Source organism: Schistocerca gregaria, chromosome 6 (assembly GCF_023897955.1).
Source record: "Schistocerca gregaria isolate iqSchGreg1 chromosome 6, iqSchGreg1.2, whole genome shotgun sequence".
Taxonomy (NCBI): domain Eukaryota; kingdom Metazoa; phylum Arthropoda; class Insecta; order Orthoptera; family Acrididae; genus Schistocerca; species Schistocerca gregaria.
The window spans coordinates 1,231,639-1,251,553 of record NC_064925.1 but is presented as its reverse complement, the minus strand read 5'-3'; the positions used below and the strand labels follow the sequence as shown (position 1 = coordinate 1,251,553).

General features: G+C 41.7%; 1 protein-coding gene across 1 annotated transcript in view; it reads right to left on the bottom strand.

The window, feature by feature from the left end:
- Window positions 1-9,611, bottom strand: part of LOC126278487 (lipase 3-like) — a 133,158-nt gene extending 123,547 nt beyond the window's left edge. The window contains exon 1 of the mRNA XM_049978647.1: window positions 9,503-9,611. Within this exon, the coding sequence (XP_049834604.1) occupies window positions 9,503-9,585 (83 nt within the window). The 5' untranslated portion in view covers window positions 9,586-9,611. The remainder of the gene's footprint in view (window positions 1-9,502) is intronic.
- Between the last annotated feature and the right edge of the window lie 10,304 nt (window positions 9,612-19,915).

The window sequence follows — 19,915 nt, the reverse complement described above, 5'->3', positions numbered from 1 at the left end:
ATTCTTCTTCTACTATATTGCTTGCCTCATTCCTGTCAAGTGTTTCCTTATGCTCTACCTGAAACTTTGTACAACCTCTGGTTTAGTCAGTTTATCCAGGTCCCATCTCCTTAAATTCCCATATTTTTGCAGTTTCTTCAGTTTTAATCTACAGTTCATAACCAATAGATTGTGGTCAGAGTCCACATCTGCCCCTAGAAATGTCTTACAATTTAAAACCTGGTTCCTAAATCTCTGTCTTACCATTATAAAATCTATCTTATATCTTCTAGTATCTCCAGGCTTCTTTCAGGTGAACGGCTTTCTTTCATGATTCTTGAACCAAGTGTTCTCTATGATTAGGTTATCCTCTGTGCAAAATTCTACCAGGCGGCTTCCTCTTTTATTTCTTATCCCCAATCCATATTCACCTTCTACGTTTCCTTCTATCCCTTTTCCTGCTGTCGAATTCCAGTCACCCGTGACTATTGAATTTTAGTCTCCCTTCACTATATGAATAATTTCTTTTATCTTATTATACATTTCTTCAATTTCTTGGTCATCTGCTGAGCTAGTTGGCATATAAACTTGTATTACTGTAGTAGGCGTGGGCTTCGCGTCTATCTTGGCCACAATAATGCGTTCGCTATGCTGTTTGTAGTGGCTTACCCCCACTCCTATTTTCTTATTCATTATTAAACCTCTTCCTGCATTACCCCTGTTTGATTTTGTATTTATAACCCTGTATTCACCTGACCACTTGTTCCTCCTGCCTTCGAACGTCACTAATTCCCACTATATCTAACTTTAACCTATCCATTTCCCTTTTTAAATTTTCTAACCTATTGGTTATGACCTGAAGATTAAAACTGAAGAAACTGCATAAAGGTGGGAATTTAAGGACATGGGATCTGGATAAGCTGAAAGAACCAGTGGCTGTACAGATTTCAAGGAGAGCATAAGGAAACAATTGACAGGAATGGGGGAAAGAAACACAGTAGAAGAAGAATGGGTAGCTCTGAGGGATGAAGTAGTGAAGGCACCAGAGGATAAAGTAGGTAAAAAGACGAGGGCTGCTAGAAATCCTTGGGTAACGGAAGAAATATTGAATTTAATTGATGAAAGGAGAAAATATAAAATTGCAGTAAATGAAGCAGGCAAAAAGGAATACAAACGTCTTAAAAATGAGATCGACAGGAAGTGCAAAATGGCTAAGCAGGGATGGCTAGAGGACAAATGTAAGAATGTAGAGGCTTATCTCACTAGGGGTAAGATAGATACTGCCCACAGGAAAGTTAAGGAGACCTTTGGAGAGAAGAGAACCACTTGTATGAATATCAAGAGCTCAGATGGCAACCCAGTTCTAAGCAAAGAAGGGAAGGCAGAAAGGTGGGAGGAGTATATAGAGGGTTTATACAAGGGTGATGTACTTGAGGACAATATTATGGAAATGGAAGAGGATGTAGATGAAGACGAAATGGGAGATAAGATACTGAGTGAAGAGTTTGACAGAGCACTGAAAGACCTGAGACGAAACACGGCCCCGGGAGTCGACAACTTTCCATTAGAACTACTGACGGCTTTGGGTGAGCCAGTCATGACAAAACTCTACCAGCTGGTGAACAAGATGTATGAGACAGGCGAAATACCCCCAGACTTCAAGAAGAATATAATAATTCCAATCCCAAAGAAAGCAGGTGCTGACAGTTGTGAAAATTACCGAACTATCAGTTTAATAAGTCACAGCTGCAAAATACTAACGCGAATTCTTTACAGACGAATGGAAAAACTTCGGAGAGGATCAGTTTGGATTCCGTAGAAATGTTGGAACACGTGAGGCAATACTGACCTTACGACTTATCTTAGAAGATAGATTAAGAAAAGGCAAACCTACGTTTCTAGCATTTGTAGACTTGGAGAAAGCTTTTGACAATGTTGACTGGAATACTCTCTTTCAAATTCTGAAGGTGGCAGGGGTAAAATACAGGGAGCGAAAGGCTATTTACAATTTGTACAGAAACCAGATGGCAGTCATAAGTGCCTAGGGGCATGAAAGGGAAGCAGTGGTTGGGAAGGGAGTGAGACAGGGTTGTAGCTTCTCCCCGATGTTATTCAATCTGTATATTGAGCAAGCAGTAAAGGAAACAAAAAAAAATTCGGAGTAGGTATTAAAATTCATGGAGAAGAAATAAAAACTTTGAGGTTCGCCGATGACATTGTAATTCTGTCAGAGTCAGCAAAGGACCTGGAAGAGCAGTTGAACGGAATTGACAGTGTCTTGAAAAGAGGATACTGGATGAACATCAACAGAAGCAAAACGAGGATAATGGAATGTGGTCAAATTAAATCAGGTGATGCTGAGGGAATTAGATTAGGAAATGAGAAACTTAAAGTAGTAAAGGAGTTTTGCTATTTAGGAAGTAAAATAACTCATGATGGTCGAAGTAGAGAGGATATAAAATGTAGACTGGCAATGGCAAGGAAATTGTTTGTAAAGAAGAGAAATGTGTTAACATCGAGTATAGATTTATGTATCAGGAAGTCGTTTCTGAAAGTATTTCTATGGAGTGTAGCCATGTATGGAAGTGAAACATGGACGATAACTAGTTTGGACAAGAAGAGAATAGAAGCTTTCGAAATGTGGTGCTACAGAAGAATGCTGAAGATAAGGTGGATAGATCACGTAACTAATGAGGAGGTATTGCATAGGATTGGGGAGAAGAGACGTTTGTGGCACAACTTGACTAGAAGGGATCGGTTGGTAGGACATGTTTTGAGGCATCAAGGAATCACAAATTTAGCATTGGAGGGGAGCGTGGATGGTAAAAATCATAGAGGGAGACCAAGAGGTGAATACACTAAGCAGATTCAGAAGAGTGTAGGTTGCAGTAGGTACTGGGAGATGAAGAAGCTTGCACAGGACAGAGTAGTATGGAGAGCTGCATCAAACCAGTCTCAGAACTGAAGACCACAACAACAACAACAAATCTACCTTCAATTTCTCATCTACTATTTTCTGATTGTTTTCAGACATTCTGCAAAGTTTCTTGACACACACTGAAAACTTTAAGTAGAACGCTGCTTATCTTTGTGATCTCCGGTTTACTGCCCGGCGGGATGAAACTGCGGGACCGCCCACCTATGTTTGGCCAGAGTACCGGCCACCGCTTCAGCCACGGCTACCAACTGCTCCGACTGCCGATCTGCTGCAGTAGAAACGCCGTCTCTCGTAGTTCAGCGCTCGCCGTCGCAGTCTGCCACTAGTTTGACTGGCTGCCGATTCTTGACGAAAGTTCATTTGCACACGTGTCTATCGGCCTACTACAGTTCCTTTTTACACATGCGTCTAACTACTTCCCGAGTTCACTTATCACAGCTGCTTTTTTTTTTTTTTTTTTTTTTTTAATGATCCTACGCATCCGAACTGTATTATTGTTTCTCCCGGCCGATAAAGCTGTTGCGGTGGGGCGGGTTTGAAATACGTTGTTCTCCGTGCTGTTCAAATTTAAAGTCAACTTACAGCAGTACAGCGTCCGCTCACTGTCCCTTTGCTCTGCATGCGTAGATACTTACAAGACGACGTAAAAGCAGTGTTGAACAAAGACGTCGCCTAATATCCGTCCTGCAAAGTCCGCGTAAACTCTAGTACCAGTTCCTGTTTTGTGACTGAACATAATTTGGGTGGTAATGTGGTGCATTTCGACTGAAATAAGTGTCCTAATATTTACAGACTAGTAATGTTTATTGCTGAATAACACAAATTTACGCGCTACCAATTCCTTATTTAGTGAAACACTATTCTTTCATTCTTAAGTCTCAAACCACAAACTTCACACGCAAAGCAGCTAGAATCTTGCACAAGTCCGATCCGATTGGAGACGTGATCTCACCGTCTCTGATCCGCTACTCTGAGTTTTAAATTCAGTCTTTTTCAGTGGTCTTTATACCAAAATATGCTCGCCAAATGTTCTATAATTAATACAAAATACGCCACGCGGAATCTTTACCTAGACCGAAAGTTCACACGCGGTTCTCTTTCCAACAAAACCTAAAACTTCCAAACTTCACAAAATTGTCCGTAAATGCAACTGCCACACAATCTGGACACGAGAAGCCAATTATTTCTTATTTTACACATAATAAAGACGGAAGCGTTCAACATGACCTGCACGTCCGATGTGAAGACGCGTAAACAGGACCTCATCCTGTCTTCGTAGCCAAAAGGAGGTACGTCACGGCAGTGTAGTGGACGCAACTAGACGCAGCTTATTATCAGTCATCTCTAGCCACTAGTTTCCCATCGACGCATAAAATGGTTCTTCCACATCGAGCTGAGAGTATGCAAGGCGATGGCACACTAAAGTAATTGAGGATCACTACGTGCCTCCTTGGCTGCTACATCTTCCCTTACATTTCCTAAGGTACACCCCTGCCCTGGTACTCAGCAGAAAGACACCTCCTTCCCCAGCTGTTGTAGTTGCAGGAGTATGTCCTGGTATTCTGGACTCCTTTGTCTGGTGGGTACAACCGTTATAGAGAGTGGAGAGTTGGGCCACGTGTAATATTGCAATGAATACAGCAAAGTCTGAGGCAGTCACAACGTTGAGGACATGATCAGTTAAAACAACAGAGCAACCAACAGAGTCCCCCTGTTTAGACCCATCCATAAAGACAGCTGTAGAGCTGGGGTGCACATTAAATTGGCAGAAAATAATGTATTAAAAACATATGGAGGATTGCAATCCTTCGTGTATCGCACTAAATCTAAATTACCCAGGGCCTCTGCAGTAAGCAGGCTGGCAGGTTTCGTCTGCCCTCAGCATCGTCTCTGCTTCCGCGCCTTGGAACGCCTGTCCTCCTTTCTCACAGCTTCAAGATAACACTGCAGTAGTAAGGAATAATCAATATGTTACAATAAGACAGGAACCGAGTGCATTACAATTTATGCGGAAAATAGCTTAAAAGCATTAAAAATGCAATGCTCGCCAGAATATTAGAGCACTTTCTGGTCACAGTACGCCTGTGATTCAGACCACATTGCTTATAAGCAGGATAGTTAGAGTTTAACAGACTGTTGACATGAAGGTTATTATATACATAGTACTGGCTCATACAGATGGGGTAAAAATTGGTAGTGACCTTGTTGAAGGAACCACACTGACATTCGTCAGAAATGAATTAGAAGTCCTGTGCAAACGTCTCGCGTCTTAACCGCAGCGCCTGAACCCTGCGGCTCTTACACTCGTAGATGCGTCTGCAGCAGAATGGAAGACCACCACAGCACTTCCAGGCCGGTTTTACCGTCAGGTATAAGCCTGAGGACCGCAGGAAGACGTTCAGTCATTGCCACGTCCGTGCTCTAGATTCTGGCGTAATCGGGGAAGTTAGAAAATGATTCACATAACATTCGAATTGATTGTTTCGTCAAACATTGAACAATAAAACATAATCTGAATTGCTGGTTGCTGAATATATATAGTTTTTGTCTCTAGTAATTCATTGCTTTCATATTGTAGAGGGCAACATTTCCCACCCACTGCTTACAGCTGGTTTGTCAGGATTTTGTAAGGAAAGGCGCAGTGTATTTCCCTCAAATTTCAGCACGTGTAACATCGTAGTGAATCCAAGGTAAAACACTTCTCTACATTTTGAACAATTCTGTTTTAAAAAAGTAGTTTTGAATTGTTATAAATAGCAAGCACTTGTATTAGGCGAATTGTTTGAAACACCTGAACATTAGCGTAATATACTATATCACTGCAATCCTTTTTAAGAGCCTAATATGAACGCAGATGTAGTGTCGTTCATACCAAAGCCTACATGAAAGTATGTACAGTGTCTGTTAATCGATTATATTGTCATATGTCGTGGATAATATATATTTTTTGATGTAAACTGCTATAAATTGTTTGGCCTTTTCGTAAACGAGTGGTGTGCTGCAGGTAGCGGCTGAAACATGTCATCGGTTTACACCTGAGTTATTTAATCAACATATTCTTTCGTTATCACATGCGTGGGTTTTGTCACTAAATCCATATCAGTAATTTTGCGATCTTCCAAGTTGATTTTTTTCTAGATTTATTGATTTTGAGAGGTAAGTACGTAGTCTTCGGCTGACTGCACTGGAAGCTACGAAATGTCTCTGTTATGTGTTGTAATGAGTAGGTGACTTCAAACTCTAACGCATGTTAATATACAAAAATACTTAGCCGTCGGCACAAATCTAGTGCTTCAACAGAAACAGTTCACTAGAAAGTTGTCTGTACCTCGCCAGAAACAGCGTTAGTTGAGAGCATTCAAATGTATCACCATAAAGTTAAATATAACTAAGCTTTCCCATCTGGATGGCTTATCAGACAAGGGAGTGGTCCATTCGGACATGCCTAAGACTATCCTGAAATTTTTCACCCTGGTGGAATACATCGACATAAACGCAGTATCAAAATTTTTCCTCCTAAGGCGTGCTCTGAGTATTTTTTTATGTTAAAAGTTACTCATTTTTGCCACACGAATAACCGTTGTAGAGCAGTTGTTACAGGCCTTCCTGCTTGCTGCGCCAGTCGGTGAACAAGCAGATGTAACCACAACGGGGAGGCTGAGAGCCGCCTAGTACAAAGTCCAAACTGCACACACGCGAATTTCAAGCGCTTAAACAGTACCAAAAAATGTCTCAAACCATCAGTTCATATCGACAGCTAAACTGTTGCAGGTGTAATTCCTTGGACACTTATTTCGATGACAGCCATTTTTTCGTTCGTGCGTTCATTTAGAGAAGGATGTGCAGTGCGGTCTTCCTCTGTGAAACAGCTTTGGAAAAAGGTGTTTAGTATTTGAGCTTTACTCGTGTCATCCTCTGTTTCAATGCCACCATCATCCCAGAGTGTTTGGATATGCTGTTTCGATCCACTTACTGATTTAACGTAAGACCAGAACTTCCTAGGATTTTCTGTCAAGTCGGTACATAGACTTTTACTTTCGAATTCACTGAACGCTTCACGCGAATCCCTCCATACGCTAACTTTGACATCGTTTAGCTTCTGTTTGTCTGAGAGGTTTTGGCTGCGTTCAGATGTTAAGAAGACGTTTCGGATTTATCACTGAAAATTATTCTTCCTCATTTTTCCCAATTTTGGTACTTCATTTACAAATTTTTTACAGATAAAGAGTGATTTTTTAAAGTTTTGGTCCTAGCTTTGTTTGATTTTCCTGAAGACAGACATAAAGCTGTGGAAACATTTTAGGGGCAACAAGAAGTTTCGTTTTCGCGTCAGCTGCGAATTTCTCCATAGTATTACCTACTCATGGCATCTTCTCTACATGTTTAATTGAGGCAAACTTCATAATTTTACTGCTTTCTTTTCCGAGTAATTTCCGGAATCTGTTTAACCAGTTCGAAGAAGCCTGGGTATCAATAATGTTCGTATGACTTGGAATTCAGAGTTCCCAGTTTCGCAGATCTCCCTCGTCAACAGTGCATTGACTCTCACGAGCACGAGACTTTCGAAGTATTTTTAATAGTTCGTCTTTACCACTTTCACGAGTTTCATTTTGGCGCATGGTTCATACTTCATGTAAATATTTCTTCCATTTATAGAATTTTATGTTGACATTTTACGCTCGAAATAGGCTTGAGACAGTGCTTAATGTTTAGCGTTTTCACCCTCTTTGCTGAACCAAAAAATTTATAGCTTTCCCTTCTTAACAGAAAAGTGTTTCTGCACATGCGGTGCACACACAGACCGGTCTCACCACATGTGCCAGGTGGTGGGGGTGCTGGTTAAGGGAGCCAAGCATAGGCATTCACTGGCGAAACGCAGGAGTGAAAACATCGCGAGTGCCGGGAGTTCTGCTTCGAAATGTCGTCGAGAAATCGGAGCGTCCAAAATGCTGCGCCCCTTGAAGGAGCGGTGTTAGATCAAATTTTGTGTAAAACTGAACAAGATCAGTACGGAAACGTTCGAAATGATTCAAGAGGCCTATAAAGAATTCGCCATGACAATGCGACCGTCACAACTGCTTCGCCGTTATTAAAGTTGTGTCCCGATTCAACGTGGCACCGCTGCTACAACTACCCTATAGCCCCGACCTCGCCCCCAGTGACTTCATTTTGTCTCCGCCGAACGAAGAGAGGTCTGAAAGGGAAGCTGTTTGACAGCATCGCAGCGATCCAAAAGGGTTTTGAACAGCAGTCCAGCCAAGGAGCTGCAGGGAACTAACTGTCAGTGGAAATCTCGTTGGCAGTAGTGTGTCGTTTGTCAAGGCACCTATTTTGAAGAATTTTATTCCGATATATGAAAGTATTCAACAAATTTTGTGTTCTGAGACTTGAAACTTTATTTACACACCCTATACTTACCCAATAAAATTTCTACATCATGCAATAAGTATATAGTATTATTACATATTGGCAAATATTTATCGAATGAAAATAAGAAATAGAAATTAAAGCTAATATGCCACAGACAATGATGTGGCTACAGACAGGGCATGACTTGCGATTGGGGAAACACAGGAAAGTAATCCACCAAATTCTTTTGAGGGAACCAGACTGACATTTTGCTGCAGCAGTTTAGGAAAACTGTGTAATCCTACACATGAGTTACCAGACTAGGTCTGAACCATTGTTAACCCAAATTTTAAGTTATTACCTACAGTTTGCAATACGAATTCTACAACTCCGCTACTTGAAGTTAGATGTGTAGAGAACAAATGTCAGGGTCGTTATTCGTTGTATGTGTTGACCTGTAACTGGTCAACAGCGATGCAGCAACATTGCAACCTTAGATACTGACTGCTCGCTGTAAATATTCATTGCTAAAGATTATCTCAAATAGTTCACATAAGTAAGAACAGAACAGTGAATGTGCTCTGTTACAGTGGAACAAGAGTATTTTGAGTCAGGATCATTTCATTTAACGTTACTGACTTGTAAAGAATGTGACAATCGGGTTGCGATAGCACGAAATGATGTCCGTGAAGTAATGCTCACAGCTGCTCAACTCCAGTGTTACATTTATGTCACGCAAAATCGCACTTTTGTGGCAGGGGCGGTACTTGTATTCGGTCTCCGTACTTTTCGTGAGGAGATGCCTCAACCACTGCACTATCTGAAAACTGCTCAGATAATAAGAAAAACGTCCATTGCCGTTTATATCTCTTCTCAATTAATTCTGAAGTCTACGATTAGCTGTTCTGTAGACTCAGCCGCTCCCATAGATTTCTCTAACACCATTTCGTATCACTGGAACATCACTGATTTCATCCTGCTGCATCCGCATTAGTTTCTGTTCAATGGATTTCATTCAATTCCTATGTATGTATCTCCGCCCCCCCCCCCCCCCCCCCCCCCCCCAGTGATGCTACTCCCACAAACCCTATTGGAGAACCCATGGGAGTATTGTTCAGAAACTGCCAAATTCTTCGCTTGCTCATTCGCGAGCAGGAAACCCGTGTTCGCTACCAGTGTGTATCAGTGTCTGAGAGCAAGTCCCAGAAGGGGGAAGGAGGGGTGGCGGCTACTCACTTGAAGCGCCATTTCTGCTGCTGGCTGCGCGACGATAGCCCGTGGCCCGACGCGTAGGCGGATCCTCGCAGGTTTCCCAGCATGACGTCATACCCCGCGTCGGACAAAGGTTCCACTGTCGGCAATGGAAAAAGTACTGTCATTCATACACCTCATCAGTCATAAAGGAAGGTCGAGACTGTGTCAGACATCAGGAATTTTATTAAGAAATGTGCAACCACTGGATGGTGTCTTCCAACAAATGGTTCATCAACATGCTTAACCATCCACCCCTCTTTCTACTTGCAGTGAAAACTGTACCAAGCACTTTTGTCTTCTTTAAGGCTAAGGGTTTCAAATCCCATTCGTCATGATATTTCTGGAGATGGAATGAATGTCAGTCTAGTGATTATGGGCACTTCAGACATTCATCTGAAGTTGTGTAGACAAATTATGGAAAATTGAAGTCCTGACTGTGGTTGGACATTGAAACTTGGTTCTCCCAAACCTTAGCTCTCGCCTTAAACACTGCTCGCTTTTTTTTTAGTAGTTCTGCAACAAGTCCTTAATAAATATAGACCATTCAGTCTAAGGGTCACTCTGTACAGATTGTCCATCAGGACACTTTGAATACACTCGTACCACAACATGGAATTGTACTATCCCAGGAAACTTTTCATGCCGTTGTGCAACATTACTTCATCATAATATTGAAATCCCTGGGCTAGCAGGACATAGCGGATGCGATTTTATTTGTGGAAAGGGGCCAAAATAAGTTGCTGTCAGTTGCACTCAACATATTAACTTTATTTGTTAAAACACACTATTACACAAGCAAGAATCAAAAACTCTCGAAGGCCACATCGAAAATCCAAAGCACAAGGCCTAAGCAAGGAATTGAGGTACAGGAGTTCTTCTGGAGGCTTCACATCCCTAGGGAAAAAAAATCTTCAATGTAAATAGGCTGAAAGCCTTAGCTTAAATTTTTTCCATAGAATTCGGCAGAAGGCTACACATTAAGCAAGGAACAGTGTTATAGCTTAAGGCCGAGACAAAGATTTTCAGTGTTTAATCTAAATAGGCTGAAAACTCGGCTGAAGGCCGCATATCTACAAACAATTTAATGGCCTAAGGCCTAGGAAGAAGAGCTTTCAATTTGATAAGGCTGGAGGTCTTATCTTAAAATATTTCGTGTAAAACTCGGCTGAAGGCCTCATATTAAAATATTACAATCTTATGACGTAAGGGCAAGACGAGGATTTTCAAATTTTAATTTAAGAGTGATTAAAACACGGCTGAGGGCAACACACCATGCATAAACTATTTTACGGCTTAAGGCCTAAAGCGAAGAGATTCTTAATTTAACTAATATAGGCTAAAGCCTTTATCCTAAAATGATTCACATAGAACTCGGCTGAAGGGCACATACGAAAGCCAAACAATCTCACGGCCTAAAGCTCAGACAAAGAAATTTCCAATATTTAACTTAAGCTGGAAAACTTGGTTGAAGGGCTCATAAAAACTAGAAAATATTTTTACAGCTTAAGGCCTAGACAAATTTTTAAACTTTTAACTTGAAAAGTCTGAAAACTCGGCTGAAGGCGACATACCAACTTGAAACCAATTTATAGCTCAAGGCCTAGGCACAAGAAATTTTCAATTTTAATTTTGAGGGGCTGAAAATTGGATGAAGGCCACATACCAAACAAGAGGCATTTTTTTTACTGCTTAAGGTCTAAAAAGAAAAGCCTTCCAATTTTAACTAGCTAAAACTCGGCTGAAGGCCACACTTAGTCTTAAGTACCCTGTGTAAAGGGAAATCATAATGTAAAACACAAGGAGCGGCGCTCAGAAGGTTCCAAGGATCGGCCAGGGAAGGTAACACCAACGCACGTTTAGGTGGCACAGGCAGCCAGACCGACCACCTCTTAATCGGAAGACAACTCAACCAAAAGCCAGCTGACGAACCAACCAACAAGATCAGTTCAGCTGTCGAACTACATGCCGTTCTAGTCAGCGTCAAGACGACGAGGAAAATACACTGCCAAAAACTACGTCAGTGGCCAGAGCATGTCACCGGAACACCAACAGCCACAAGGCAGAAGATACCGCTGGTACACTTCATTAATGAGGGAATGAATTAAATTAAGTTAAACACCACACAGGCAGACACCTGCAATTCTAGCCAACTTAAATCACACACGTTGTTGCTCACAGGAATCTCCTAGAAAGCGACAACCAGGATCAAACGAAGAGATGTGATAGCAGTTGACACTTGACAGTAGGTTAAGCGAACACTCAGTTTTAGTGTCCAGGGTCGGTGGGTGACGAACTTCGTAACCCTCACAAGAAGTGCTTCACAACGCCAACTGCGTGTGCACGCCGTCAGCAGCCCTGGCCTGCCTACACACCACGGAGACTTCCTCACTGCTCTGCTCCAGCCGACCGACTGGTAGGCCCGGGAACGGTCAGAGCACCAAATACACGTCGGCCGATGAGGCTACTGGCTGAACGACCAACCAATGGCCGTTCCCGCTCCAGTCTCCTTCCGTTGGGCAGTGCAAGTGTGTCGCCAGCGGCTGGCGAGCACTGGCTGTCCTCGCCTCACAGGCACTCCGTCCCCGACTTCCCGACTCAACTCCAGACACACGACGACCCGGAAATACTACCTCTCGCTCCAGACTTGGTACGAAAGTGCACTTATCGATAAGCCCTTCTGCTGCCACTCACGGGCAAGTAAGGCAGAAAGTTAGTGACACCAGCAAATGAAATAAGAAAACGAGGCGGCAGTACCGTAAGAGAAGATGGCAGACAATCAAGGGCATGAACACGAGCCATGCATGGCTCAAGTATTAAAACTTTCTATTTGGTTTATAATATTATCACGGTAAATGACATACAGTTTTTTTTAGATATGTGATCTGATTGGTTTCCTGACGATGAACAGAGTGTTTGCAATCTTTAATGATGAATAAATTAATAAGGAATATAACTTAATGTTCACAATAACAACTACAACTGAGTAATTAGAAATGAATGAAAAATCGAGAAAAAACCGGGACATCTTATTGGTAACTGCAAAGTTGGACAAGCTTAAAAAATAAAACTGAAAAGAGGTGGTTGTAATCTTGGGAACTATGAGACGAATGACTAAAAATAATAGAATGTAAAAGAATAGTGACCATACGGTAGTTGAATGCTGTGACATTTTCTGAGACAATGTTTATATTTTGTTGCATGATGCAGAAATTGGATAATATCTAAAGTAAAAGTGTGTCTAGAATATACATATATAATTACAGTAGGACTCATAATAATGGTGCACATCACTAATTAGACTGTTACCTTTTAAGTAAAAATGACAGAACGCATAACCCTTAGGAAGTCTCAATCCTAGTTGCCATGGCCATTGTAAGAGCTTTTATACTCCAAATCAAGGTAATCAGAGAATGAAAGTTGTCTTTTCTATTTACATCACATTTACCACTATATTTCTATTGAAACCTTTCCCCCAACCCCTTACGACATTGATAACTACAGCCTCAGTAGTGAGGCTGTGGGCGCACTATTGCAAGATTTCCCATTCCCTATCAATGATGACATGCAATGTTGCCATATTTCCTTAACCCACATCTCTAATGTCACAGGAAAACAACTTTATTTAAAAAGCAGCAGGAAATTCAAGACTTATGAGAAATTTAAAATAGCCCAACACTGTTAGAGGGTTGTTCCCACCTCTCTGACGTCTCAAGCCACTTATCCTAAGTGAAAAATGTCGAGAAACTAAAAAATTCTAGACAGACAATTGTCCAGTTGATGTGTAATTAAAAAAATCCAAGATGGTGGACTGTGGGATATTGGTCAGTCCTGTATAGCTGCCAGGTCACTTAACTCCAAAATGATAATCCAAGATGGTTCATCTGGGGAATCTGGTGCAGCTTCCATTTGTTACAGATTTTTCCGAACCATATGACATCAGAATTAAACACTGCTGAACTCTGGATACTAGTGCAATCTGCATGGTTACCAGGACACTTGCACTAAGCATGGAGTGCAAGGGGGTTGACCCTACATAGTTGCAAGATTTCATATATTCTAGGTTTAAAATCATGTCATAATTTTAAAATGGTATATAGTTAAAAGAATCACCTGCCTTTGTGTTTAAATCTCACACATATTTTACGTTTGAACAGTTTCTCCCATTGCAGTTCCCTTAAGTTTCAGTCCACTTGTCATGTTTCTAAACAACTTCCCCCAATCAGTTGGAAGCCTATTCGTGATGTTGCCACTACCACTGCAGTAGGATAGCAATGGTTATATCTTTGTTCAAACAACATGCGGTGGAAAGAATCCCCTACCACAGTCAGAGTGACGGTACAGGGCCTCTAATAGTCGAGACTGCCACGACACTTCCTGGGTTGTGACTTAATAGACATCACAGTGCTTGTGCCTCCATGCAGTTGCAGTTGTGTGATGTCTGGCGTGCATTGGAATACCATCTGATGCATCCACTGTCGTGCTGCCAGAGAATTTGTGGGACATGCAGATCATAGCTTGTGCCTCCGGACTGAAGCGCCTAGAACCACTCGGTCACAACAGCCGGCAGCAGCAGACTTCTAGGAGACTTAGCGCAGACATTCACGTAGCTGACACTTTTTGCTTGCGGCTGCACAACGCCAACTGGGGCATGTGCTGCTGAGTGAAGCAAACAGTGCATACCTGTGCTAAGATCAGTACTGTCTATACTGCCAACTAGGTTGTGCCGATACATTCTTTCCAGGGACAATCGGATCAAAATCTTCGCGATCCCATGGTGTGGATACTTTCCTTAGGCTGGTTCATAACCGCACTACTTTTCTGATGTGTAGCAGCTGAATCTGACCAGCTTTCCGGTGAGGAAACTGGCTTGTTTATGAATTTGCATACCAGAGCTTCCGCACCTGCCAGCTCGCCTCACATAACGCTCGAATGGAGCTACCTCTCTCATAGTGACGCCCAGTAGCTTTTCATTTCGTAATTTATCCATTCATATAGTTTTTAACATTCGCCTCTCATATGATTGTATCCTACATTTAAAAAAATATGGATGTCTCACCCATACTATGATGCTTTTCTGACCATGGCTCCTACAATTCCTACTTTGATTTAAAGTCAGTTTTTTATATCCGAATACTTACTCTGTTGTTTAGTTCATCCTTAACCAGATTCAGGTTTGTGAGGATGTGACCAATTCAACAATATGTAACAGTAGGGCTGTGCCATCTATGAGGCTCATACTTCTCACTTCTGCCCTCTACATTTTCCTGTCTAATTATTTTCCTTCACTCTCTCCACTGCGTCTTGTAGATACCAGTTGAAAACTCTGATAGTATACAGCCTTCCCTTTCAGCTTTCTTGACATCAGTTATGTTTCATTATAACTCCATTTATTATATTTCAGACAAGTATTAATTATTTATTTTCTTCTCCACATGACCACTGCAATGTTGTCACATAATCATGTCAGTCCACTAGGTAAATAATATTTAAATATGCTGTAGAGTAATAATAATGAATGACGATAAATATTTACTGTATCAGACGTAACTCCCAAGTTATTAATAATGGATAGAAGAAGAAGAATGCTACAGTTATATTCTACTGTTAAGATATGCCAGCAGTTGCCTAGAATTATGTGGCATAACTTTCGAAAATCCAAATCAATATGGCTAGTCCAGGTAACAAACCTGAGTCCGCCTTACGGAAACTGTAACTGGCGATTTATTTTAATAATTTCTCACTAAAATATATGTAAGGGATTTGTGCAAATAACAGATAACTTCCCACAGAAGTTCCTTAACTTATGCTTCAGAATGTGCGGTAAGCCAGCTCATCATTTCTTTTAGAAGCAGGCTGAAAAGATAATATAATTTATTTGTGAATGATAAGCATGGCCATGTTGGTCATTTGAGGATTATTTTCTGTTGTATTTGGGGAACGGGTAAAACTATTCCCCTCACTGAAGCACTTATACTCAAGAATGAATATAAGTAGAGAAGATGACCTCTAAGCTCTCTGTAGTAACCCCAGTCAAATAAGTAGTAGTGTCCATGACATCACTGAAATAACGCCACGTGTGGTACACAAAGGTCTCATTTGTACTTGATCTGAATTGCTCTCAAAACACGGTCACATTAGATATTAAGGACTGAATCTACACAAAGTGAATAACCTTAAGTTCTTCACAGTTGGTCGATTAAAACTGTAATTTTATAGGCTGTGAAACGATACTGTGAGTCCCATTTCATAAGCGTAATCGATTCAGAATATCTGAGCGTCCTCACAGTACGCCAGCCACACTGAACATTATTCTTTTGCCTTGACAATGTGCCTCAGAAGGAAGGATGAGTTGTAAAACGTGCTTGTTTATTATATATTTGTTCCTCTTTGATTCATATAGTTTCCTGCACACCTCTCTGTGTGACTGAATGTGTGGATGAGTTTGTTTTGAAAATTCCGTGGGAAAGCAGTGTTACCATGTGTATGTCTTAGTTGTTGCCAACCTGACAGTGATCTGGTAGGCGCGGAAATCTCACATCAGACGCTGTAGCTAACACATCCAATCTGTCCTCCACCTTCTGTTAGGATGTAACCTGAAAAAAAAATTCCCAACTGGCATCCCCTTTTTATCTGTATACATGCGTATAACAGGGTGCTCTGCACGGCTTACAGTTAGAAGTTACTTACATATCGTAATGGCTCTATGATAGGCTATTTACTTCATTTTGCAGTTCAAATCGCTGTCCTCTTGTCAGTTAACGACCATTTCGCTCTCATTTAAATACAGAGGGGTCCACCAAAATGTATCCACTGTTTAGAAGTCCATAACATTCAAAATAATTGATAGAGATGTCTTATTTTTGGTGGAAGTGATAGAGTTGTCTCATTTTTGGTGAAAGTGTAGTCCAATTTAAAGCTATCACTATAAGTGTTCGAAATAGTCACCATTAACATCCACACACAAACGATGCCCCCGACTGTAGCACGAACTACTGACTGTAACGTATTCAGTTGGATATTTACACATGAATGTACGATGGATTCTCAAAGTTCATCCAATGTGCTTGGCTTTTGTCGATAAACGACGTCCTATGGTGTTCCCCACAGGTAAAAGTCCAGAGGAGAGGTCTGGGGAACGTGGTGGATACTCCACAGCACGACTACGGCCTATCCATCTTCCTGGTACATTTTCGTCGAGATACACCCTAACACGATTTTGGTAGTGAAAGTAAAATCTTCCGTCTCCATACAAGTCTCGGATGGCACGTAAAATAGATGTCTGAAGCTTCTGAAGGTATACCTCGCCGGTAACTGTGCCGTCAAAGAAGAATGACCCAATCAAGCTCCGGTAAGACAACCCACACCACACATTTACTCATGGCAAATTCATGGCTTTGTCTACATGGACGTTCGGATTTTCGGCAGCCCTGTAGATGCAATTGTGGCAATTTACTGTACCATGGAGTTTGAACTGTGCCTCATCAGACCACAGAATCATCTGTACAAACTCCTCCCGTGGAATGTAAGCCTTGCGCCAGCCATGTTTACTCGAGTAACTAGGTGCAACTAAGAACAAAACACAGACTATCTGACGAATGTCATCTGACAAAACAAAACAACGCAATACAACGCTTGTGTGGCGATTGCCGGAACTACAAACTGTTACACTACCAAAGATGACACAACTCCGTCAGTTAGTTTGCCAGTTATGGTCTTTTAAACAGTGAATAGATTTTTTTGGACCGCTCTGTATATAGCCGAAAGAGTCAGCCTACAGGACTTGTCAAAGGAACCCTGCCGTCCAGGACCGCGTGCCACATAGGGCGCAGATTCTCCACGAGTTGGGGAAACTCACAGGCGTCTATTGCCTATTGAGGCCTAAGCGCTGTAGTGTGCAACTGAGACAGCCGAGAACCTACATCATAGGGAAACCTAGTAGAAGCCGCTTGTGGCCCAGAAGATGTAGTAGTATTAAATATGGCTGACATAAGATCGGCCATAAAGGGAAACATTTATGAAAACTATTTAATTCTGTAGAAATGCAGGAAATCAAGCCACAGTAATTTTAATCAGCCATCCTCCATAAATTTTCATGGTGATCCCAAAAAAACTTGAGTACTGGTCATATCTATCATAGTTTAGGATTTACTGTCAAAGTGAAATTAACAAGTTTTGTAACGAAGACCTGAATGCTAAAAACTGAACGCTTTGGTGGACCTTAACGGTCGACATTTTATATAGAAGCGCATCATTAAAACTACAAATGTTGTACATAGCAACTCTGTAACTTTATTTCTTTAAAAGCTATAGTAAATTAAAATTATCAGTATTTTCAGTTAAGTATCAGATCATCATTTCGTCCACACAAAACACATCGAACGATGGCACCTTATTGAATCATTAGGTAAGAGAATATTTCTTGTATAGTTTAGCCGTGGCATTCAAAACCTAAGAAGTTAATTGTGTCGGTTTTATGTAAAAGAAGTTAACGTTTGTTGTGTAATGAATATTATTGTTGCTTTTTTTAGAACGTGAAGGGGTCAGGCTTTGGTTATTTAAACATGTAAAAATGTAAAATAATGTAGAATAAGCTGTAGCCAATCAGATGGACGGCTTCAGGGAAGGGAACAGCACTAGTCAGTTGAGCGACGATGATCGGCGCGCGGGAACCGCGGACGGGCAGAAGGCAGTGCTGGTGCAGACGCGAAAGCGGTCAGTTCGGCTGGAGCCCCGAAAGGTACACAGTTCAGATAGAGACGTGAAAGCGGACAGCTAGGGAGTGAAACGACGTAAAAAAATTCCGCATTGTGCGGTATCGCGGGACTTAGTCTCTGAGCGCTAAGCAGCCGCGCCTAGTGTGAAGTCTTAACTTTTCGCGTAGATGACTTGTATTTCGAGATGAGATTGTGAATGATCGAACCGTACAAATGGATATGCGCTCAAGTGTAACAGTAGCTCTAAATAGGACCACTTTCGCTATTAGTTTGCTTTCTGAATAAACATTACTCTGACCAAATCGCAACTGTGTGGCCTACATCATTTATGGGTCGTTAATTTAGTTCCCGATATTATTACTACTATTATTAAATGTTATATAAACTTTTTATTTCGCAAACTCGACATCAGTCAGATAATTTAGTCAAAGGGTCACAAGTGTCTAATTTAGGGCCTATAATGCGATACGTGCAGTAAAGTGAACCACATGTGACCCCGAACATTTTTGGGATGTTAGCTCACACTGTTCTCCTCTCACATAGTGGAAACTACACGATACCTTGATGTAATAGCATGCAGAACAGTAGTAATCATTCGTTTATGTAAAATACGAAGGCCGCTATACTTGCAAAGTTATCCAAATACTACAGTAACTCCATGCTAGAGAATTATCCTGCAGAACAAAATGTTTACCGTCTTCTGCTGATATTGCTAACGTGTGCTGCGACACAGTGGAGACTACATGACACCTCAAAGAAACAGCACACTGAACAATAATAGTACACATTTTTATACATAATAAACGAGGGTTGTTATCTTTTAAACTAGCCATTTTCCAAACCACCCAAACATTACAGCGACTACATGTAGGGCATATATTTTATCTTGCAGTGCTGAACGTTTGTCATTTTCTGCTCGTAATACTAAGCAGGCAAGCCAGTGATAGTTCAAACAAGCTAATAATAATCAAAAGTGAAATAACATTCTATAATCGGAAGTTATGCCACAGCCTGACACTGTTTTTGCCTTAACTTGACAGTGCATTCTAGCTACAGCATCTCAAAAATGTGTCAGCACCCTTCACGAAACCGCGGCCACGCAAGTCTCCGACACGTGATCGGTCAGTGAGCACTCGAAGTCAGTCTGGGCAGCCACTACCAAGAGTCCAGGTCACGAAGCTGTCTGCATCTGTTAATTTGGAGCAGTACGACAGGTGAGCCCCCTCTAGCCTCGACAACAGCATCCAGACTTGTGCCTTGGAGGGCAGCAATTCGGGCTGACGGCAGCACGAGTGTAATCCATCCACACTGGGGTGAGCTTCTTTTGCAGCAGCAGCAGCAGCAGACTTCTAGGAGACCTAGCGCAAACATTCACGTAGCTGACACTTTTTGCTTGCGGCTGCACAGCGCCAACTGGGGCATGTGCTGCTGAGTGAAGCAAACAGTGCCAACAGAGTAGGACACAGGTGGCACATACCCAGCGCACCACCACCACAGCCTTCTGCAGCTAGCGGCGGAGACAGCGGACCATTGCCAGCACTAGTGCCTCAACACCCTGCCAATGTACCACCGCAACAGCGGACTAACTCGTCCCGAAGTGGTTCAAATAGCTCTGAGCACTATGGGACTTAACATCTGAGCTCATCAGTCCCCTAGAACTTAGAACTCCTTAAACGTAACT